General features: G+C 53.0%; 1 protein-coding gene across 1 annotated transcript; it reads right to left on the bottom strand.

The window, feature by feature from the left end:
* Nucleotides 1–22,128: 22,128 nt before the first annotated feature.
* Nucleotides 22,129–22,647, bottom strand: LOC136996107 (olfactory receptor 14A16-like; the record flags this gene model as incomplete). Its single annotated transcript, XM_067317099.1, has 1 exon — nucleotides 22,129–22,647. A coding segment is annotated over exon 1 (519 nt), but the record flags the coding sequence as incomplete, so codon positions are not given.
* Nucleotides 22,648–24,042: the final 1,395 nt, after the last annotated feature.

Genomic DNA, 24,042 nt, shown 5'->3' with positions numbered 1-24,042 from the left:
AAGGCTATTTCCTACTTGGGATGTGCTGCCCAAGTCTTTTTCTATATCTTTTTCCTTTTGTCTGAGTTTTCTCTTCTCACAGTCATGGCCTATGACCGCTACGTTGCCATCTGCAGACCCCTGCACTACGGGAACATCATGGGCAGCAGAGCTTGTGTCAAAATGGCAGCAGCTGCCTGGGCCAGTGGTTTTCTCGGTACTGTGCTGCACACTGCTAAAACATTTTCAATACCATTCTGCAAAGGCAATGTCCTTGAGCAGTTTTTCTGTGAAGTTCCCCAGATCATCAAGCTCTCCTGCTCAGACTCCTACCTCAGGGTGGTTTGGGTACTTGTGATTACTGTTTGTTTAGGCTTTGGGTGTTTTGTTTTCATTGTGCTGTCCTACGTGCAGATCTTCACTGCTGTGCTGAGGATCCCCTCTGAGCAGGGCAGGCACAAAGCCTTTTCCATGTGCCTGCCTCACCTGGCTGTGGTCTCCCTATGTATCAGCACTGGCATCTTCACCTGCCTGAAGCCCCCCTCCCTCTCCTCGCCAGCTCTGGATCTGGTGGTGGCTGTTCTGTACGCAGTGGTGCCTCCAGCAGTGAACCCTCTCATCTACAGCATGAGGAACAAGGAGCTCAAAGACGCACTGAGGAAACTGGTTCAGTAGGTACAATGTCAGCACCAATAACTCTCCCATGTGCATCTGCTCCTCATTCCCAGGGTATTTGGCAACAGAGCTAGGTGTTGCTCATGTCTGTCTTTCTTACTTACTTTTCTCTGTTACATTCTCCTAAAAGAAATAAATATTTTGCTTCGTGCCACTTGTCCTCAGGAATCTCTCATTTGAATCTGATCGAGAGACCGTGCTGAAGCAGGAAGCCAGGCTTCCGCCTTCATCAGCAGAGATGGGAGAACCTCAGAGCCTGCTAGTCTGAGCTCCTCGGATGCCTTCAGTGCAATGAGGAGAGTTTCCCTTTGCAGTGTCTCTTTTGATGCAGACACCAAGGGAGCTCAGGGGCACAGAGTCAGGCTCCGACGAGTACAGGCGGGGCCAGACCATGGGTCCCATGTGCCTTAAGAGAGCTCAGCTCCTGTGGCCACAGTCAGGGTATGATGTCACACCCCTCTCCTGTGAGGGTGGCAGCCGGCTGTCACCATGGGCTGATCTCTTCCCTCCACAGCATTCCAACACTCCAAGAAGAGCATAAGTGGAAAGAAGGAGAGTCTGGATGAAGTCTGTTGGCATATTGATCCCTTACACATCCAGGATTTATCTGTTGGTGACCAGTGTCAGTGGAGATGGTGAATGGTCTCTGAATTTCCTGCCTGAGGCTGTCCCACAGGTGACAGTGCTGATGAGAGATGCCCATCCTTCTAGAGGGGAATCAGAGCCCCCAGGAGAGCTCAGGGGATCTCCAGGGACAGCGTGTGCCTGGTGTGGGCAGTGAGTGGAGCCTCACAAAGTGAGGAACGGTCCATGGAGGAGTGACCAGAAGGTAGAGCACTAAATGCAGGTATGCATGGGGAAAGGAGGGCTCTGCAGTCTCGGGAAAGGCAGTGGGGAGCCAGGAGGCGCAGGGAAGGGGCACTGGAGAGTGATTGCTGCACCCTCAGGGAAGAATCACAGGCTGGAGCCTTGCCTGAGTTATGCTGTGGACATGCCTGTGCCTGGCCCTGCACCTCTCACGTCCGGACCTGTCCCTGTCCCCATCCTGCTGAACTGACTCCCATCTCGACCTCGAACCTGCCTCCACACTGCAGTCAAGAAAGCCTTAGAAAGGGATGCTGGGACCCGAGCAGCACCCAGAGAGGGTTTTAGGTGCAAAAGATGACCATATATCCACAGCAACGCTTGCCTGACAGCCAATGTAAAGTGTAAGGAGAGCTTCAGTTCTGGACCCCTACTCAGCTAACACTGCACGCAGAGTCTTAGCTGGATGAAAAAGTGAGGGCAGCCACTTGGGTCAGATTTTACGATGCACAGTTAGGAGAGGCAGCTCCAGCTCCCTCGATGGCTGTGCTGGAGCCTTTCAGGAGGGGGCTGAGGTGGGTCTGGCACCGCCACGGTGGGTGGGAAGAGGGCAGCTCCCCTCTGCCACACTGAGTCTGGGACTGCAGCTGGGTCTGGGCACAGCTTTTCCCTGGGGAGCTTCCTGTGGAGCCGCTCCATGTGATCCTCCACCTCTGCCCTGGCAGCCTCACCAGTGCTCAGGGTGCTGGGATGGAAGTGCACAAGGGTGGAAGGGGGATGGACTGCACAGGGGGAGCATTGAGACCTTTTCTGTGCATGCAGGGATGGAGTGAGGAAAGGCAGAGCTCAGCTGGAGGTTGCACCAGAGACCTTGGACATGAAAAGGGCTGGGGCATTAAATGTCTATTTGCCTCAGCTTTCCAGGGGAAGCTCTGCCTGAGGCCCCCCAGTTATGGGGGTGTTAGCAGACAGCTGTGCTCTGGGATGTGCTGGGGTGTGGTGCAGAAGAGAGGCCGTGCAAGGCTGGCCTTTTCTCCTGTGTCTGGATACAGAGACCTGCAGGAGGATGGAGCTGGCCATGGAGCACCCCACAGCTGGGTTGAGCAGCCAGTGCTGGAAAGGGGTGATGTGAGGGGCTGGTGTGGGACGATGGCCCTGGGGCAGCTTCCCAGTGTGTCCATGCAACACAGGGAACAACCTGGGCTCTTCTCTCCTGCACCCTCCATGTCCTGGTGCCTCTCCCAGGAGACCTGCATTTGCCCTGCAAGCACACAGCTCTGTGCTCCCACACTGCAGTTCACACCCAGTAGCTGAATGGCAGCATTTTTCCTCTCCCACGGCCGTGTGTGCCTGTGCCAGGCTCAGATAGTTGATGTGCATCTTCCAGGAGAAGGTAACAGGTGGGGGAGGCTGCAAGAGATTTTGAGGATCCAAAGCAGTGGGTTCTGGAGTTGAGGGGATTATCTGCACCTGAGGAGGACCTCAGTGAGGCCATCATTTATAAATACCATCTGACGAGCGAGTAAAGAGTTAACAGGACTGAAGAAGTTTGCCAGCTGATATGTGCAAGGCTGTGGAATAGAAGAGTTAACAGGATTAAAGAAGTCTGCCACCTGATAAGGCTGTGGAATCGAAACTGCACGGACCCCCAGGGAGGGAGGAAGCTATACGGCAGTGTTGCGGTCTTGCCTCGCTAGCAGGGTCCTCCCAAGCAGACAAACAAAGAGACCTGTGATTGTGAAACTCGCAGAGGTCAGCAAAAGCAGTGTTTGCCCAGAGCCCCAGCCGTATAAAGAGAGACTTGGCAGCTGTGAGAGTTTGAGCAGGGATGGGAACGTGACCTGACCATCCTCTCTGGCTGGACCATGAGTATCCCCCCCCCCCTTTTTCTGGGATGCTGGGTTAAGGTAACTCCCCAAGGTTGAGAGTCCTCTCACTAGGAGAGTGAACAAGCTAGCTTTCAAGTCGGGATAAGCAGTGCTTCCAATTAATAGTGCAGTAACCGACAGTTTGGGGTTATCCTTTCTAAATTAGTAATCGCGTTATTTTAATGTGTGTTACTAATCCAAGAGCTTGCGTGAGGAAATAAACATATTTTTAATAATGTTACTGTCTCAGTCATTACTGTTGAACCTTCATAGCGTGACAGTGCTGTCCTACGTGCAGATCTTCACTGCTGTGCTGAGGATCCCCTCTGAGCAGGGCAGGCACAAAGCCTTTTCCATGTGCCTGCCTCACCTGGCCGTGGTCTCCCTGTTCATCAGCACTGGCACCTTTGCCTACCTGAAGCCCCCCTCCTTCTTCTCCCCAGCTCTGGATCTGGTGGTGTCTGTTCTGTATGCAGTGGTGCCTCCAGCAGTGAACCCGCTCATCTACAGCATGAGGAACAAAGAGCTCAAAGACGCACTGAGGAAACTCTTTTAGCTGGTACTAGTTCAGCAGCAATGAGCTGCCCATCTCTCCTCACAAGTGATTTCCAGTTTATCTTAGTTTGTCTCCAGCAACTCTTGTACTTTGGGCGTCCTCCCTGTGATAGCCATGTTTGTACACAAATGTTTGAATTCATCCCACCTCTCCAGAGGCACAAAGCCCATCCGTCTGACCCAGGGACCTTCTGTCAAGCTGCTGATCACTGTGTCAGAGCTGACCTCCCAAGTAGCACCACTGTAATAAAAGGGGATCTCCTTAGTACTGTGCCTGAAGGTTGGGCTCTTCTTCCCAAGCTGGAGCCAAGAACGCACTCAGGGAATTGCCCCCCAAAAGGCCCTGTTGCCGTGTCTGTGTTTTCCATGGGCTAAGGGGCATCAGCTGTTTTGGGTGATGTGTGAGGGAATGAGGGCTGGATTCAGCTGTCACTTGTGGGTGTCCAGTGCCCCTGGAGAGGGTGAGTGCTCAAGAGGTTTCTGTCAGGGATTGTCGCACCTATTAAAAGTCTGGTGATGGATGCCCATCCTTCTGGAAGGGAGTATGGAGCCACCAGAAGAGCAGAGGGGATCTCCAGGGACAGCACATTCCTGGGACGGGCAGTGAGTTGGGTCTCCCAAAACCAAGTGGAGTCACCCAAAGCAAAGGGCTAAACCAAGGAATGCACCAAATCAGGGCTCTGCAGTCTCAGGAGAGGCAGTGGGCTGGGTCTATGACACCCCTGAGCCCTTGGAAATGCCCTGTGATTGCTCCAAGCATCCTCCACAGCCACAGACCCTGGGGAGGGCGTTGTCAGGTGCAGTGATGCTGGTCCAGCTGGGCCTGCCCTGACCAGCACGACCAGTGCAGAGTCACACCATGGCCCCACAGCCCGTTGGCCCTGCAGAGCAGCACCGCCAGCTCGGGGCCCTGCAGGGAGCACAGGTGCAGGAGAGGTGCAGGAAGGGCCGTCTAGGCCAGCATGGACACACTGATCTGGGGAAAGGCCCTCTGGGGAGCAGGGATGTCTCCGGAGAAGAGCAAAGGAGCAATTATGTGTTTGTGGGGGGAATAAATGAAAACCTGTTTCTGTGTGTGTCACCTCGGGGCAGGCTGCTCTGTCACTGGAGCTGCCTGAGGAGCCCCGGGGCCAGGACTCTTGTGCTGTGCTGGGGAGAGGGGCTGCCCAGAGGGGCTGCAGGCAGCCAGGGTTAAGGATCTCCTGGTGATGAGAGCAGTGGAGACATGGAGTGAGTGGCCTCCATTTCTTTGTGCCATTGCTGGCTCCCAGCCTCCCCCCGGGGGCTGATGGGGGGGCTGACACCCCTCTCTGCCCCCCAGGACCTGCTGTGCCCTTCAGAGGTGCTGGGGCTGAGGAGTGAGTTCCCAGATCTCTGCAGCCCCCTTCGGCAGGCACTGCTGGGGGCCACCCCAGGCTGGGCTGCTCTGCTGGGTGGTCTGGGGAGAGGGCAGGGGAGGTGGGGAAAGCCGGGGAGGGTCTGGGCTGAGCTGGAAAGGGCCCAGGAGAGGAAAAATGCCAGAAGACAGTTACTCTGCGTGTGAACAGCAGTGTGGAGCACATGGCCATGTGCTTGCAGGGCAAATGCAGGTCTCCTGGGAAAGGCACCAGGACATGGCAGGTGCAGAAGAGAAGAGCCCAGGTTGTTCCCTGTGTTGCATGGACACACTGGGGAAGCTGCGCCAGGGCCATCGTCCCAGACCAGCCCCTCACATCACCCCTTTCCAGCACTGGCTGCTCACCCCAGCTACGGGGTGCTCCATGGCCAGCTCCATCCTCCTGCAGGTCTCTGTATCCAGACACAGGAGAAAAGGCCAGCCTTGCACGGCCTCTCTTCTGCACCACACCCCAGCACATCCCAGAGCACGGCTGTCTGCTCACACCCCCATAACTGGGGGGCCTCAGGCAGAGCTTCCCCTGGAAAACTGAGGCAAATAGACATTTAATGCCCCAGCCCTTTTCATGTCCAAGATCTCTGGTGCCAGCTCCAGCTGAGCTCTGGCTTTCCTCACTCCATCCCTGCGTGCACAGAAAAGGTCTCAATGCTCCCCCTGGGCAGCCTGTCCCCCTTCCACCCTTGTGCACTTCCTGCTGGCACCCTGAGTGCTGGTGCTGCTGCTAGGGCAGAGGTGGAGGATCCCCCGGAGTGGTTCCTCAGGGAGCTCCCCAGGGAAAAGCTGTGCCCAGCCCCAGCCCCAGCCCCAGCCCCAGCATGGCAGAGGGGAGCTGCCCTCTCCCCACCCACCCTGGCAGTGCCAGCCCCACCTCAGCCTGCTCCTGAAAGACTCCAGCACAGCTCTCGAGGGAGCTGGAGCTGCCTCTCCTAACTGTGCATTGTAAAGTCTGACACAAGTGGCTGCCCTCACTTTTTCATCCAGCTAAGACTCTGCGTGCAATGTTAGCTGAGTAGAGGTCCAAATCTGAAGGTCTCCTTACACCTTTACATTGGCTGTCAGGCAAGTGTTGCTGTGGATATATGGTCATCTTTTGCACCTAAAACCCTCTCTGGGTGCTGCTCGGGTCCCAGCATCCCTTTCTAAGGCTTTCTTGACTGCAGTGTGGAGGCAGGTTCGAGGTAGAGAAGGGAGTCAGGTCAGCAGGATGGGGACAGGTACAGGTCCGGACATGGGTGGTGCAGGGCCAGGCACAGGCATGTCCACAGCATAACTCAGGCAAGGCTCCAGCCTGTGATTCTTCCCTGAGGGTGCAGCAATCACTCGCCAGTGACCCTTCCCTGCGCCTCCTGGCTCCCCACTGCCTTTCCTGAGACTGCAGAGCCCTCCTTTCCCCATGCGTACCTGGATTTAGTGCTCTACCTTCTGGTCACTCCACCGTGGACTGTCCCTCACTTTGTGAGGCTCCACTCACTGCCCACCCCCACCACATGCTGTCCCTGGAGATGCCCTGAGCTCTCCTGGGGGCTCAGATTCCTCTCCAGAAGAATGGGCATCTCTCATCAGCACTGTCACCTGTGGGACAACCCCAGGCAGGAAATTCAGAAACCGTTCACCAGCTCCACTGGCACTGGTCACCAACAGATGAACCCTGCATCCAGCCCTCAGTCCCTAACAGATCACATGGAGACTCTGAGCTTGTCCCCTGCATCCCAAGGAGGTCACAAGCAGAGCAGCAGGCCCTTCTATGGTGCCATTCCTTTGGGTGTATTTTTGACTGCAGCTTCTGAAGAAAGGCCAGACTTCAGGCACGTGATGGAGGGGATCCCCTTTTATTTTAGCAGTGTTCTTGTGCAGGCCAGGTCTGGCCTAAATGCACTCAATGCCTAGTCCTGCCTGAGCTCACAGGAATGCACAGGGAAGCACAAACCTACTACCAGCACGTTACAAGAGCACTGAGGCCATACAGACGCATCAGAGCAAGGCAGGGCAGTGTGGAAATGAGGAGAAAAGCCCTGACAAGAGAAAGTCCTGCTGCTGTTGGTGGACTTGTCTCCAGGAAAGCTGCAGCCCCCAAGTGAAGGCTGCAGTGAGGAAATGCCTGCTGTGGCAGTGGGGGAACGGTCCTAAGGAGCAGAGGGTCTGTCCCCACAGACTTCGTACAGACTCTTCTCCTTTCCAATCTTGCTCTGCTTGGAGTTTTGGAATGCTGTGGATGAAAGGGACCAGCCCATGGTGACAGCCGGCTGCCAGCCTCAAAGGTGAGGGGTGTGACATCATTCCCTGACTGTGGCCACAGGAGCTGAGCTCTCTTAAGGGACATGGGACCCATGGTCTAGGTCACGCCTGTACTCGTCTGAGCCTGACTCTGTGCCCCTGAGCTCCCTTGGTGTCAGCACCAAAAGACACACTGAAAAGGGAAACTCTCCTCATTGCACTGAAGGCATCCAAGGAGCTCAGACTAGCGGGCTCGGAGGTTCTCCCATCTCTGCTGATGAAGGCGGAAGCCTGCCTTCCTGCTTCAACACGGTCTCTCGATCAGATTCAAATGAGAGATTCCTGAGGACAAGGGGCACAAAGCAAAATATTTATTTCTTTTAGGAGAATGTAACAGAGAAAAGTAAGTAAGAAAGACAGACATGAGCAACACCTAGCTCTGTTGCCAAATACCCTGGGAATGAGGAGCAGATGCACATGGGAGAGTTATTGGTGCTGACATTGTACCTACTGAACCAGTTTCCTCAGTGCGTCTTTGAGCTCCTTGTTCCTCATGCTGTAGATGAGAGGGTTCACTGCCGGAGGCACCACTGAGTACAGAACAGCCACCAGCAGATCCAGAGCTGGGGAGGAGAAGGAAGGGGGCTTCAGGCAGGCAAACATGGCCGTGCTGATAAACAGGGAGACCACGGCCAGGTGCGGGAGGCACATGGAAAAGGCTTTGTGCCTGCCCTGCTCAGAGGGGATCCTCAGCACAGCAGTGAAGATCTGCACGTAGGACAGCACAATGAAAACAAAACACCCAAACATTAAACTCGCACTAACCACAAGAAGCCGAGCTTCCCTGAGGTAGGAGTCTGAGCAGGAGAGCTTGAGGATTTCAGGAACTTCACAGAAAAACTGCTCCACCACGTTGCCTTTGCAGAGTGGTATTGAAAATGTGTTAGCAGTGTGCAGCACAGCATTGAAGAAACCACTGGCCCAGGCAGCTGCTGCCATTTGGACACAAGCTCTGCTGCCCATGAGGGTCCCGTAGTGCAGGGGTCTGCAGATGGCAACATAGCGGTCGTAGGCCATGACAGTGAGAAGAGAATACTCAGCCAAAAGGAAAAACGCAAAGAAAAAGAGCTGGACAACACATCCCAAATAGGAAATGGCCCTTGTGTCCCACAGAGAATTGGCCATGGATTTGGTGACAACAATGGAGATGGTTCCAAGGTCGAGGAGGGAGAGGTTGAGGAGGAAGAAGTACATGGGGGTGTGGAGGCGGTGGTCGCAGGCTACGGCTGTGATGATGAGGCCGTTGCCCAGGAGGGCAGCCAGGTAGATGCCCAGGAAGAGCGAGAAGTGCAAGAGCTGCAGCTCCCGTGTGTTTCCAAATGCCAGGAGGAGGAACTCACTCACTGAGCTGCTGTTGGACATTTGCTCCTTTCGGGCACAGGTGGACTGTCCGAGGAAGAAGAGAATTGACAAGTTAGCACAGACTTCTCTGAGCAAACATTTCTCATAACCTCCCCCAAACACACACACGTTACTTCTCCCCATCTCAGCAGCAGTGTCATTGAGCTCCATGGCTTGAGCTCTGGTTTGTGCTGGCTGAGTTTGCTGTGAGGAGCAGGGACCTCTGCCCGTGGGCTCCGGAGGAGTCAGTCCTGACCTACAGCACTGCATACATGGGAACAGGGGTGACTAAACTGTTATATTCCCAGTTCCAGTCAGATTTCATCCATTCATAATGCTGAAGGCATTTTCAGCACCTTCACTCCCACTTCCACATAATGTGGGGTCATGAATAGTTTTAAAGGCTTTTTTGGTTTCCTTTAGCTGACCCTGTCACACCGGAGGAGGATTCTTGGAGGTAGAAATCCTCAGCATTGCTGCTGCACTCAGAGTGAGCAGCTGTGATTCCGGAGAGGCAAAAGGATTCACTCTGGCTTTAGTGCAGAGGGAGCAGAGCTGGCCTGTCCATCTGCCTTGTTTCCAGCTGCCCTGTGCTCGCACCTCGGAGGTGGAGGACAGTTGCACTCATGTTACCCGAAAAAGAAACGACACCACAGAGAGCAGAGGAATGCACTTGCAAAGTGCCCATCAGCACTCTTTCTGAGGGGATGGGAGGCAGGTCTCAGCTGTCTCCTTCTAGCCAGCAACACATCGGGCTCCTTCCAGGTGCCCACATCCAGCCACCCAGCAGTATGTCTCAGTGTGGCCTCAGTATCTAGGTGGCTTCTCCCTGGGGCACCTAGATATCACACAGCTGCAATGGGAGAGCTGTGTCCTTGTGGAGGGCAACTTGCAGCCCAGCCAGACACCCCAGGGAAATGGCGGAATGTCCTAAGGATGGGGTGTACTGATGAGAGACCTGGCTCATTCCCAGACCCCCGCACTGCATTGCCTGGACACCCACAGGTTAGAGGGTCACTTGGGCATCTCACTGTCAAGGACACGTCTGCATGGCAGGACCTGCAGCGTCAGTGTCTGAACTGCATCAGAAACCCCCCTGCACAAGAGAGTCCAAGGGGAAGCACAAGGGCAGCATGGACAGGTGGGAAACATGGAGCAATACCATGATATTTGTGGCGAGGGAGGCAGGGACAGGGAGGGACAGAGGGGCACTCAGGACTGTCTCCTCTCCTGCATGTCCGGCTGCTGAGGAAATGACTCCTGCCCTGCACCCCACAGCCTTGAGAGCAGAGGGCTGTGCTGGCTGGGAGAGGAGAGGAGGCCTTGCAGTTGACAGTTTCCTCTCACACTTTGAGCATGACTCTGCTGCCTGGAGCCGTCCCTGTGGGGAGCTGTTTCTCTGTCCCCACGTCTCTCCCCTCTCAGTGCTCACAGACCCCATCCCACCCACTGGGTGCTCAGCTCTGCCCTGCAGAAACCTCGCAGGTGCAGGAGGCTGCCCAGGGGCACCTCAGTGTCTGCAGGTGCTTTGGAGCAGGTGAGAGAAACCTTGCTGAGGCTGGAAAGGTGATGCTGGCTCTGTCCTTCGGCTGAGGGCTGGATGAAGGCATTTGCTGAGTCCCTCCCAGAACTGATCCTCTCTCAGTGTCACTGTTTTGGAGCCTCCGTGCCCTGTCTAAACCTGACAGATCCGATCCCATTTCACTCCACCCAAACAGAAAAGAACTGAAAGCACAGGCTCATGACAGCTCCTTCTGTTTCAGGTATCCCCTGCCTTGGCACTCCTGTTGAAAAGTCTCCTCCGGATATGTTCCCCAGCCCTGACCCACACAGCAGCCTCTCAATGGGAGAAAGTACCTGCCCTGACGGGGGTCTCTCATCCCACACAGAGCTTCTCCCCTCAGCATCGTGGGGATCTCCGCAGGCAGGCTGAGGACTGACCTTCACAGGTGGCAGAGTCACTGCTCCAGATACACAGCACCCTGGGGCACAGCGACCCTGCTCTGAAGTGCAGTCCATGCAGACATGCGTGCACACCCTGGTTTCACACCCCTGCAGCCCTCCCTGGAAGAAAGGAGAGGGATGCCCTGTCCCTGTGATGGTGTGGCTAGGAATCCCTGCTCTGAAGCTTCTCCCCATCCTCCGCACTGGAGAGGTCGGGAGAGCAATCTTTAAAAAAAGAGTCTTGGGATGGACTGGGTTCAAAAGACCCCTCCAGGAATCACAGTAGTATTGCCCTGCAGCCAGAGACTTACTGTGTCAGGGGCTGTGAAGATTTCTCCCACAAGGAGCTCTCCTCTGGCCTCTCACTCCACACTGCCTTTCACTTCTCATCTCATGTCAGCAGCAGCAGGCAGTGCCCAGAGCCCTGCTGCTCTTTGCAGAGGAGCTGCTCCTGCACACAGCTCTCTCTCAGCAGTGCTGCCCGGCTGCCATGAGCTCCCTCTGTCCCAGGTGCCTGGTCCCGCTCAGGAGCAGAGGCCCAGCTGAAGGCATGAATTTCTCTGTCCCTTGGTCTGCCTCCTCCTGGGAAATGTTCCCTGAAGTAGACTGAAATAAAAAGCTATTGTCCTTTTCTAAAGAGTGCAGAGAAACTGATTCCAGCATTGCAATTTATTTCATCAGAGTATGACTATCTATCAAAGGTGGAAATGTCGCACTCTGGAAGCCCCGATTCCCCTCTCTTGACTAGGCAGGACACCTAGGCAGGGACAAGAAGGGAGCTCATTGACACATGGTTCAGGTGTTGATTCAGAAGAGTCAATCTGGGCATTCATGCCCCTTTAGAAGCCCCTGGGCTGGAGTGGGATTCAGATCCCTCCTGTGAACTCCACAAACTCACAGGAGGTGAAAATAAAAGTGGGCACAACATAGAGGTCTGCATGGGAGCTCCTTGTCTAAGCTCCCATTGTAATCACTGGAGATGGAGGGTGGGAGTCAGTTGCTCACACACAAACACCTGGTGACAGTTGAAGAGACAGAGGTGGCCCCAGGCATGTGCCAGTGTCTGCTTGCTCTGATGGAGCAAGCGTGAGACCCACATCCTCCTAGAGCATCAGCTGGGGGCCAGGTAGGAAATTTCCTTGGCCATCAGAAATGACACTAGATGCCTGCTACAAGTAGAGCCCCACTCACTAGGAAGCTGAGATAGATGTAGATACCAATGTTACAAACAGCTATAGTAATTCAGTGCAGAAACTTGATCTAATGACATAGAAATAGGCCTGCAGGGCCATTTCAGATACCTGGGGTGTCCAGCACAACCACATGTCTCTAGCAGATACAACATGGGACCTACAGGAAAACCATGCCCCTTTGGAGTGGTTGCCCGGCAAGTACCGCAGGGCATCTTGGGTTTTCTACATGTGTCCAGACAAATGAATCCCAATACTGCCTTTAGGCAAAGTCCATCCCGTCTACATCCATGGGTGCTCCATAAATGGGAGGCACATCACACCAAGGTCTCTGCTCTAGTCTCTGCACTCTCAAACCCTTCTTGCTCTCCTCCTCCTGAACCTCTTCTCATCCCGCCACATGATGTGAACAGGGACTAGTCTAATGTAAACCTCAAGGTGGCTGGATCACAGGCTGTGCAGGCCCAGGGACTTCTTCACTGGCACCTTGTCCTGCCTGGAGCTTGGTTCAAGAAGTCTGTCACAGGTGAAATGGTGCTGCAAAGTCAGCTCGGGCAGCCAACCCCTCTCCTGCCATTCCTGCTCAGCCCAGCTCTGTTTCTCCTTGGCCTTGGGCACTGCAGGCTTTGCTCTCTTAGTAGGAACCTCCTTTCACCATCACATTGCCACCTGCTATCCATGACAGCATGTCACCATGTGCAATCAAAGCCTTTGAATATGTTGGGTCCTTGCTAGCATATTTCCCTGTGACAAATCTTCAGTTGATGCCACAGCTGAGGTGCTGATATCAAAATATATGCAAATATATGCAGCCTGGGGTGCAGGCAAGAGCAAATGGAGATACCCAAGCTGTCACAGGAGTGCCACATGGTTGGAATAACTGAGGTGTGGTGGGATCACTCGCATGATGGAGTCCTTCAATGGCAGGGTGCAAGTTCTTCAGGAGAGACCACCAGGCAAGATGAGGAGGGGCATGCCCTATGTGTGAAGGGGTAGCTTGCATGTATGGAGCTCTTCCATGGCATGGACCAAGGGAGGCAGCTCTGAAGGGCAGAGGAGCTCAGGAAACCCCCCAGGTCATTAAAGACAGCACCCGTCAAGCACAAGAATGCTCCATAATGAACAGTTTGTAAAATCAGTAGACATCTCTGGAGCCCAGCTTGGCTAAACAGGGAACTCCCACGTGATATCCAGGGCAATCAGGCAGCATACGGAAAGGGGAAGAAAGCAGAGGCTGTAAAGGAGGAATTTAGAAATATTGTCCAGCAAAGTGGGGATGGTGTTAAGGAAGCCAAAGGTCCCCTTGGCATAGAGACACTGCTTCAGTGGCAGTAAAGGAGTAAAAAAGGAAATGTGGGCTCACTGCTGAATGGGGCAGGGATTCTAGCAAAAGTGGATGTAGCTAGGTCTGGGGAAGTCAAGTCCTTCCTGGCTGCAGTCTTCACCCACAAGGTCTCCTCAGCTGCTGTGCCTAGAGTCAGGACTCCTGAGGAGAAAACCAACCCGCAGTGCCTAAGTCTCTAGAACTCAACCCATACAAGTCTATGGGCCTGGATGGCTGCATCCATGGACATGGAGAGAGCTGGCTGCTGTGACAGCAAGGCTGCTCTCTGTCATCTTTGAAGTGCTGTGGAGATCAGGGGAGGTCCCAAAGACCAGAAGAAGGAATATGTTGTGCCCATCTTCAAAAAAGACCCCAAGGACAAAGCAGGGAGCTGCAGGCCATTCAGCCTCAGGTTGGTGAAGAGAGTGTCATGGAGGCAGGCCTCTCAGATCACCTTTCTGGGCACATCAAGAAGAATGTTCTTGGTAACCATCAGCATGGATTTACTGAAGGTGAATCGTTCCTGACACACCTGATTGATTGCTTTCTGCAATAAAAGATGTGTACTTGTGGAGGAGAGGAGAGTAGTGGATGTCCAGTAGACATTCAGATGGGCAAAAAGCTTTTTGGATGATGAAGCTCAGAGGGGTTTCATGAATGGATCATGCTTGACCAGGAAGCCAGGAAAGGTGGGGTATGCAGGGGTGTACTCCACATCCTGTCCTCTTTGAAAGGCTCATCAGTGGGACAGAACAACACGTGTATCAGGACAGGCAGAGACCTCACTGGCAGAGGAGTGACCCTGAGGAGAAGGCCCTGGACATTGCAAGGGATGCCATATGAGCCAGTGATGCGTGCTCACCACAAATGAGGCCAGCTGCATACAGGACTGCATTAGGAAGAGCATGGCCACCCAGGCAGGGGCAGTTCTTATCCCCCTCCACTCAGTACTGCTGTGGCCACATGTCTGCAACAGTGTGTCCCAGTGTGGGCTGCCCAGTGCTGGAGCAATGGGGAGCAACTGGAGAGGGTCCAGAGGAGGTCTGTCCAGATGGGGTTGGGTGTCTGAAGCACATGGCCTGTATGGAGAGGCTGAGGGACCTGGGCTTCGTTAGCCTGGCAAAGTGGAAGGAAAGGCCAATACAGTAGTCACCTGTGACACAGTGGTTTCAGAGATGATGGAGCTTTTCTTGGTAGTGGGAAGCAGCATGAGAAGGGGAAAGAGGCACAAAGTATATCTTGAGAGGTTCAGACTGCACTTCACGTAACAAGAATGTCACTGATAGGGTAGTGCTGTGGTGCAACAGGACACCCAGAGGGACTCCATGATCAGCCCCTGGCTTTGTGTTTCAAGGAGCAGCCAGCAAGGACAGAGGGATGTCAGTAAAGGTGGGGAGATCCTGCAGTGAGAGCAAGGAGGGGAAGCACGTTGGGTGTCTGCAGGCTGCAGGGAAACAGGTGCAGCTTTGTGTCAGCATAGGACAGCCTGTGGTGGAGATGACAGAGAGCAATGCCAAGGCTGAAAGCCTCCAACAGAACTGAGGTCTTTGTCCTCTTGCCTATGGCTAGTGTCTCTGCCAACAAGGACTATTAGAAGGTGATATTTCCTTACAGCACTGTGGCCTTGCTGTCTCCTCACCTCCACGGAGCCCAGGAGGTGCCGTATTGTTGTCCTGCACTAGGCATTGCACTCCCCCCCCCTGCCCTGACACTGCCCCCAGGAAGAGCCCAGAGTAAAGCGTGAGGAGAGAATCCCCCCATGCAGGGGCTGGCTGTGGGTCTTGGCCATTCTGCTTGATAACACACATCAAGGTTGACTTGGCATCACAGCCACCCTCACATTGCCTTTGCCTCGCTGCAATCAGGGCCTCCAACTTTCTGCTCTAATCAGCCACCAGGGAGCTTTTGTTGATAATGGCCCTCAGTGGGACCCATTAACACTCCAAGAAACTTGGTGATTTGCATCTGATGTAAACTTCTTGAGAGGTTTCTTCAGTCTCCTCTCAGCATCTGAGGTTCATGGACTCAGCACCAAATACGTCTGAGGGGTCATTGAAATGCAAAAATCCCTAAGGAGCCATATTCAATTCTTGTGCTGTGGCTAATTCGAGAAGTTTCAGGGCTGTATTTACAAGAGGAAGATTTCAATGAGCATCAAAAAAAAAAAAAAAAAAGGATTTCTGCTTTTAAAAGTTTCCTTATTTTTCAGCTTACAACCTAGAGAGATATCCACCTTCTCCAAGTGATATTGATCCGGAGTGTCTCCTAATAAGGTCTGGACATGTAGGAAAAGCACCATCCTGGAGGTCAGACATCCATGGAAAGTATTCTTCCCCACCTCCCCAGCCCTGCCACTTCTCTCATCAGCCACTGGGGACTTCGATCACTCTTGTTCAAATCGAACCTTTTGCCACTCAAGGCTGCAGCTGAATGTTACAGCTCATGGGCACCAATTCCCACCTGCTTTCCTTAGACAACTAGCTGCAAACAGGCACACAAGGATTTGTCTTCATTGTGATCAAAGAAAAATGAACATGATTCAATGTCATAAGAAATAAAATACACTCCTCAACTGTATGTCAAGTCCAAGTTGCCTCCAGTGAGGTCCATGGTCTACAAGGAAAAACCTTCCTTGAAATAGATAGGAAAGGCTGGATAGACGCACAGTGAAGGAGTTGATTGAAGACGCAATTAAACTGCTGAAATATGAGGCAAGTTTTAGAATCTCAGAAGCTCAGAGCAGCAACTGGAGAGTTGAGAGGTCTCTGAATGATAAAGAGTAAGGGGAGGAGACAAACAGGGAAACAAGGGAAAGTGCATATGTCCAGATACTGTGACACAGAGTTGACTTTAGAAATGATTAATTTAATCAGGGCATGTGGAAATATGTGAGAGACTATTGAGATTACATCCACAGCATGACAGACAGAGCACTGGTAACACATGTTAAGGGGAGATCAACATTTCTTCTCCTGAGATTCATGCCCTTCCTCAAAATTTCTATTACATCATCATGGGAAAACACTGACATTTGATCAACATTAATCAGTCCTTCCAGCTGATGAAACTGTCCTCACATTTTTTTTTAACGTTGAAAACAGTTCTTCACCTTTGCAGGCAGAACTCAAGTGTCTAATTGTAAACAGCACTTGGAGAGGCCCCAGTGTCCATGAGGCACCTGCCTGGGCCTGGCAGCTCTCACAGGGGACCTGCAGGAGACCAGAGCCCCTCAGAGCTGCAGATGGATGCTGGACAGAGGGGACCAGGGCACCTGCAATGGCACCAGCCCTCCAGGACTCTTTCACTGCATCCCACCCCAGTTCCAAAAATCACTTTCCTTTTCAGGCAAAACAATAATGCATAATCTCCCCAGGAGACTAGTGTACTAAAACAGAACAAATCAAGTGAGATAATGATAACAAAAAAATGAAAAGGTGGAAAGTTTAACAAAGCATTTTTTTCCTTAAATCGTCTTAATTTCTTTCTTGTTTCATTTTTAATGTCATTTTCTAAACTTTTCTGTTATAATCAGGCCTACACCACTAAACAAGATATTTCTGTGTCTCACACAGAGCCCAGTGCTCAGAAGACCACCCCCCACAGAGGGCTGTCCGTGACACCCCTCACTCTTTGCACAGAGCATGTCGCACTCTGAGGTGTCGGGCTCTCTTGACTGGTGAGGAAAGCAGGGTGACCAGCTTCAAGGAAATGCTCTAATTTTCCGTGGCCAAATTTGCACAAATCTCAACATACCCATGTTAAAGGAATGTTTTAAAGGGGTCTCTAAAACAACTTCAGTGCAATAATTGACCAAAAAATCCTCATTTCCAAAACTTCACACAGTTTTTACCATTGCCAAATATTTGTTTTCTTTCTTATTCATTGGCAGCACCATGTTCATGCACTACAGGAATTAGTCTGTCTAGGTGAGCGTAAACATATATAGAGAGAGATACAGTATTCATCAAAATACATTTGCTGGCAATCCTCTGCATGGAGAAACTTTGTTCTGAGGAACTACTTCATTTAAATGAACATCTTTCAGATCTCTTCTTCTGCTTCTCTCTCCTTTCTTCTTCCTCTGCCTCTTCTCTCTTTACAGAGCTCTCCAGGGAACGGTTCACTGAATCACAGCACTTAGGGTGGACGAGACCTCTGGATGTCATCTAGTCCCAACCCTCAATGCAGAAGGAACTAGATGAGGTTGCCCAGGAGCTCCCCCCCAGTTATGCATTGCCCACAAAGGTGCTGAGAGTGCGCTCCATCCACTGTGCAGGCCATTCACAAAGATGTTAAACAGTCCTGCCCCATATGTTGATCACTGAGGGATGCCGCTAATAACCAGCTGCCACTTGGAACTTGTACCACTGATCACAGTGTTTCAGCCTGATGGTCCAGACAATCTTCCACTTGCCTTCTGGTCCATTGATCCAGGGCAGGTCTCCACAATTTGCCTCTAAGGAGACTGCGTCAAAGGCCTTGCTAAAGTGAAGGTTCACAAAATCCCCTGCTTTCGCCTTGTGCACAAAGCCATTCATCTGATGGTAGAAGGCAATCAGGTTGGTCAGGCATGGTTTCCATTTCCCCTTGGTCAACCCATGCTGCCTCTTCCAGGCCTTGTCCTTCATAGGCTTGGAGATGGTTTCCAGGAGGATTTGCTCCATCCCAGGCACTGAGATGAAGCAGACCAGCCTGTCGTTGCTCAGATCCTCCCTCTTGCCCTTCTGGAAAATGGGCACAATGTCTGCCTTTTCCCAGTCATCAGGAACCTCCCTGATTACCCTGACCTTTATAAGACAATCAACAGCAGCATTGCAATGACTCCAGCCATCTCTCCCTGCACCCTGGGGTGCTTCACGTCTGGTCCCATGGACTTGTGTGTGCCCACTGGGCAGAGTTCCTCCCCAACTGCTCTGTCCTCTGCCATGGGTGAGGCTTTGCTAACACGGATGCTGCCAAAGGACTCGGGGGCCAGGGAGGCCTGGCAGTAGACAATACCAGTAAAAGACAAGGTAAAAGAGGCAATGAGCTCCTCAGCCTTTCCCCTGTCTTTGTCACTACGTCCCCTGCCCCACTGAGCAGGGAGACCACCCTTTCCTTGGCTGCCTGCCTTCCTTGTCCTGCCCATGTGCTTACAGAAGCCCTTCTGGTTGCCATCCCTGTCCCTTCCTAGTTCAACCTCCAGCTCCAGCTCCAGCTGAGCTTTTGCTTGCCTAACTCCATCCCTTCCACCACACACAATGGCTGTGTCTTCTTACTGGGTAGCCCATTCCCCTTCCAACCCTCTGTGCACTTCCTTCTGCCTTTTCAAGTCTTAAATCACAAAGTCCCTGCTCATCTCTGCCAGCCTCAGGCCAGGACCTGATGGACTTTCCTGCAGACTAGAGTGTCCCTGTGTTTTGACGACATTGTCGCTGACGATCCAAGAGGGCTCCATGGCTCCTCTGCCCTCCAGGGCAGTCACCTGTGGGATCCTGACAAGCAGATCCTGAACAAGATGAAATTCTTTCTCCTGCAGTCCAGGGCAGCGATTCTCTTATTCCTCCTACCTCTCCACCATCTCACGGTCACTGCAGTGACAGCCAACCTCCACATTCACATCCCCATCCAGGCTGAGCTTCAGGCAGGAAAGGGAGGGCAGGATGTCACCATCAATGGACAAGTGCAACTACAGAGGTAGAGAACTCACCCTACAGAAAAGCCTGCCTTTCTCCCCTCACCACTGAGGGGATCCAGGCAATGGACTTGTATGTGGTTAAAGGTGGATGCAAAGAACTTCAGGGGTAATGTAGATATGCCTGAGGCAGTGCCTCCCAGGCTGCTCTTAAAGTCAACAAGGAAGAAGGAGGAGGTGTTCACCTGCCTTCTTTTGAATGGTCACATAAAGCCCAAATGACTCCTGTCCCAGAGACATTTGCTCTGTGATTAAAATGGGGCCTGAGATCATAGACTTTTGGGAAAATTCAGGCTGAAGGGACCACGGGAGGCCTGTAGCCCAACCTGCTGCTCACAGTAAAGTCAAAAACCAAAAAATGCCCCTTGTAAAGGATTTCTGGGGTGATAGAGGAGGATAAGGCAGTAGAAGGTTGACAGGTGGTATAAGTCCCATGGACAAAAGGGTTTCCTTTTTCGCTTTCTCCAGAGAATTAAATCTTCAGCTCTCCAGAAAGAAGAAGCTGGGACACTAACTTTGCCACTAACATGGAGGCGGAGAAGGTCCTGAGTTCCTTACAGACAGAGGCTGGTCCAAGGGCCACCACCCCAAAGGCACCAGACCCCCAGGCATGCCTGCCTTCTTGCTGGGCTCCCTCCAGCCCCAGGCAGGAGGTGTGCGGGGAACAGAGTGGGGTCTGAAGCCTGTATTCCTGGCCACCCAGCAGGTGTGCTGGGACCCTGCTCCTCTAGATGAGACTGGGCTCTCCTGCATTTCACCAGTGGGAAGCCTGCATCCCCTCCGGCTGGGAATACAGCCCAGCAGGGAGGGCCAACATGGGAAACACGATCTCTGTTCCGGGGAGGGGAGGGCAGAGGGGGATCTGCTCATGCCCCGGGCACTGATTCCCTCCCTGCGGCTGGTACAGCCCTGCTGATGCCCTGTAACCCATGAGACCAGGAGGTGGGACTCCAATCTGCTCTGGCTCTAAAGATTTCTCAGTCCTTCAGACCCAGGATGCAAAGCACCTGTCTGGGGACACCTCAGCAGTCGAAGGGGCTGAATGTCTGACATGTTCCTGAGAACTTTTCTGCAGTCTTCCTGCACTGCTTTGACTCCTGTTGCCCTTGGAGCAGAGACTCCTTTGGAGGATGAACTTGCCCACTGTGTAACTCTGAGGACAGGCTTGACCAGGCAGTACAAATGCCAGCAAGGCCCTAACACCACAACAGTGTCTCCTGCCCAGGGCTCCACTTTCCAGCCCTTTCATCCTAGAAGATTTGGGTTGGGAGATCTCCAGAAACACGATGTGCTCTGGGCAGGGCTAACTGTACAGTTAGTTCAGGTTGGTAAGTGCTTTCTGCAGGAGAATTTTTAAAGAGCTCCTGGCCCCTGCCCCAGTGCTGCTCATCCACCATGATTGTTTCTTTATTTTTTCGTTAAACTCATTTGAAATTGCCCTTCCTGCAACTTCTCCTTGTTCTCTCTTGTCCTTTCCTCCCCTTGGCCCCCAGCCAGATCATCCCATCTATGCTGAACAGGGACAATCACAGTCTCAGCTTCAAACTCAGCCTTGCTGGGATCTCCTGGGACTGTGCAGGCAGGCCGTAGTGGCCAGCTCCAAGAGGAGCTATGTGCTGCAGGTCCCTACATGGTCTCAGAGGAGAGCGTATGGAGACATAACATCACCCAGGAGAGAGTCTTTGGGCTGACACCAGGGCAGAGCTGGGGTCAGCAGGGGTGAGAAGAGAAGACCTCCAGCAGCTCCTCTCCACACCCTGGCAGGGAGTGACGCACATGGCAGTGCTCCTGAGAGAGGACGGTGACACAGAACGGGGGGCACTGTGAGCTGTGGTGTTGGGCACTGACCGTCTGTCCTGGGTCTGAGAATCTTGGCAGGTGGTGCTGGTGGCTGCAGCATCCGAAAGACCTCTGACCTTGCTAGCAGTAGTGAGTCCCCTCCACAACTGTGGGGAGCTTCTGGAGTGTCGTGGCTCCCATTTGCGCCTCATCCCAGCACTGGCCCAGCCGTCCTATCCTGCACGTGGGCCCATGGCCCCACTATGCAGGCATCGCACAGGACAGGGTGTGTTCTAGGGTTGGGAAACGTCCCCCCCCCACTCCAAAGCAGGGTTCTCAGTGCCCTGTCCCCCCAAGCCCTCCTTTTCTGCAGCTTCCCACAAGTCCCCAGCACCTACCCTGCCCTGATCCTGTCCCCCTGGGGTTAGCAGAAGGCCATGCTCTGGGGTCTGCCTGGTTGTGGGCCTAGAGAAAGGGGTCGAGCAGGATGGCCATTCCCCCCATACAGGTGCTGAGCCCAGCAGGCAGGCAGAGCTGGTCACATTCCAAGATCACCCCTCACCAACACCATGGGGAATGGCCAGTGCTGGAAATGGCTGGTACGAGGGACTGGGTCTGAGAGGAGTTTCCTGGGGCAGTTTCTTCTCTGGGTTCATGCAACAACAAGCTCAGCTGGAGCTTTGCCCTGAGGCACCATGCTTGAGGGCCACTGTGGGAGGAAGATAGATAGTCTACAGGCCCAGTAGACAGCCTCAGGGCCTCCTCTGCATGCTCCCTGCCAGCCCGGCAGAGGACCCAGGAGAGGGCTCGTCCTCCCAGGGCTCACAGCTGGACACCCAGTCCTCCAGCTGGGCATGGAGCCTTGTCTGGGGATGACATCTAGGGTAAGGACCAGCATGCGAGGTTGGGGAGATTGTCTCTCAAGGACATGTGCTGGGGACAGGGTATGAGAGACAGCAGCTTTGGAGGAAGAGTCCAGCCTTCAGGCACTGCACTTGGAAGAACCTACTTTATTACAGAGATGCTGTGATGGAGCCAGCTCTGACCCAGTGTTAGGCACAACTTTATGTGGGCACCTGGTGAGACAGAGCAGTCTCAGTAAAAGTGGAAGGAATCCAAGCATTTGTGTAGCAACATGATAACAAATAATAATAACAACAGTAATAAAAGTAATAATAAAAATAAAGTGAAGAAACAACACTCAGTCCAGGTCTGGGACACAGCGGGAGTCATTTGTGGAGAGCAAAGGCAATGTTACCACTGCTGAAAAATGTCCAAGAAATCACTTTCCTCAGGGCATCTTTCAGCTCCTTGTTCCTCATGCTGTAGATGAGGGGGTTCACTGCTGGAGGCACCACCGAGTACAGAACAGCCACCACCAGATCCAGAGCTGGGGAGGAGAGGGAAGGGGGCTTCAGGTAGGCAAACATGCCAGTGCTGACAAACAGGGAGACCACGGCCAAGTGAGGGAGGCACATGGAAAAGGCTTTGTGTCGTCCCTGCTCAGAGGGGATCCTCAGCACAGCTGTGAAGATCTGCACGTAGGACAGCACAATGAAAACAAAACATCCAAAGACTAAACAGACAGTAACCACAAGAAGCCCAACTTCCCTGAGGTAGGAGTCTGAGCAGGAGAGCTTGAGGATCTGGGGAACTTCACAGAAGAACTGCTCCACAGCACTGCCTTGGCAGAGAGGCATTGAAAACGTGTTTCCAGTGTGTAGCACCGCACTGAGAAAACCACTGGCCCAGGCAGCAGCTGCCATTTTGACACAGGCTCTGCTGCCCAGGAGGGTCCCATAGTGCAGGGGTCTGCAGATGGCAATGTAGCGGTCATAGGCCATGACTGTGAGAAGAGAATATTCTCCTCCAAACAAGAAGAAAAAAAGGAAGACTTGTGCAGCACATCCTGAGTAGGAAAGAGTCCTGGTGTTCCAGAGGGAACTGGCCATGGACTTAGGCACTGTGGTGGAGATGATGCCAAGGTCGAGGAAGGAGAGGTTGAGGAGGAAGAAGTACATGGAGGTGTTCAGGTGGTGGTCACAGGCTACAGCTGTGATGATGAGGCCGTTGCCCATGAGGGCAGCCAGGTAGATGCCCAGGAAGAGCGAGAAGTGCAAGAGCTGCAGCTCCCGCTTGTCTGCAAATGCCAGGAGGAGGAACTTGTTGAGTGAGCTGACGTTGGACATTTTACTATCTCTGGGCAAAGAAGAAAAGACATTGGGAAGTTAGGAGAGACTTTTCAAGCAAAAAAAAAAAAAAAAAATCAAATATTGCAGTTCTCATGCAACCCCCCACATTGCCTCTCTCTTTATTGAGAAGATCTTTGTGAAGCTCCCTTGCTTGAGCTCCACTTTGCACTGACTGAGTGTGCTGTGAGGAGCAGGGACCTCTGCCTGTGGGCTCCAGAGGACTCAGTCCTGCTGCACAGCAGTGGGAACTGGGTAACAGGAGTGGTTAGCCCTGACATTCACAGTTTCTGGCAGGTGAAATCCACTTGCCATGTGGAAGGGCTTTTCAGCGTCTTCACTCCCAGTTCTAAACAATGAGGGTTAAGGAACAGAATTTTAGGGATTTTATAGGGATTGTATTTTCTTTGAGATGTCCTTGTCACCCCTGGGGAGTGTTTCTCAAAGGTAGAAATCCTTGGCATTTCCACCGTGAGTCCCGAGAGGAAAGCATCCACTGTTCCTTGTTGCAGAGTGAGGACTCTCATCTGTCTGTTCCCAGCTCTCCTGCGCTCACAACTCTGCTGAGAGCAGACGAGTCCAGTTCCAAAGTGCACATCTCCAAACTTCTCACCGTTTCTCCAGGCACCTGAGGGAGCTCTCCACACTCCCCTTCTAGCCAAGCACACACAGGGCTCTTTTCAGATGCCCATTTACAGCCTCCCACCACCAGCTCCATACTCTCAGCATCTCTGCACCTTCTTCATTTGTCTCTCAGATATCACAGAGGTGCTATGAGACAGCAGTGCCTTTCTGGAGGGCAGCTTGCAGCCTGGCAGGACACCACAGGGAAACGGTCAAAGGGCAGTTAGGACTGAAGATAGGCTCTCCTTAAGGGAGAGTCAGACCATTTCCCAACTCCATGGACTGCATTTCCTGGAGCCACACAGGTTAGAAGGGGGCTGGGGAAACCTCACTCTCATGCAGACCCCTCTGTTCTGAAAGTTGCAGCCTTAATGTGCGAACTGTGGCTGAGAACATCCAACCCCAGGGTGCCCAAGAACAGGAGCA

Source organism: Apteryx mantelli, unplaced genomic scaffold (assembly GCF_036417845.1).
Source record: "Apteryx mantelli isolate bAptMan1 unplaced genomic scaffold, bAptMan1.hap1 HAP1_SCAFFOLD_20, whole genome shotgun sequence".
NCBI classification, from domain to species: domain Eukaryota; kingdom Metazoa; phylum Chordata; class Aves; order Apterygiformes; family Apterygidae; genus Apteryx; species Apteryx mantelli.
The sequence above is the reverse complement of the archived record's forward strand: the minus strand, read 5'-3'. Positions and strand labels throughout refer to the sequence as shown.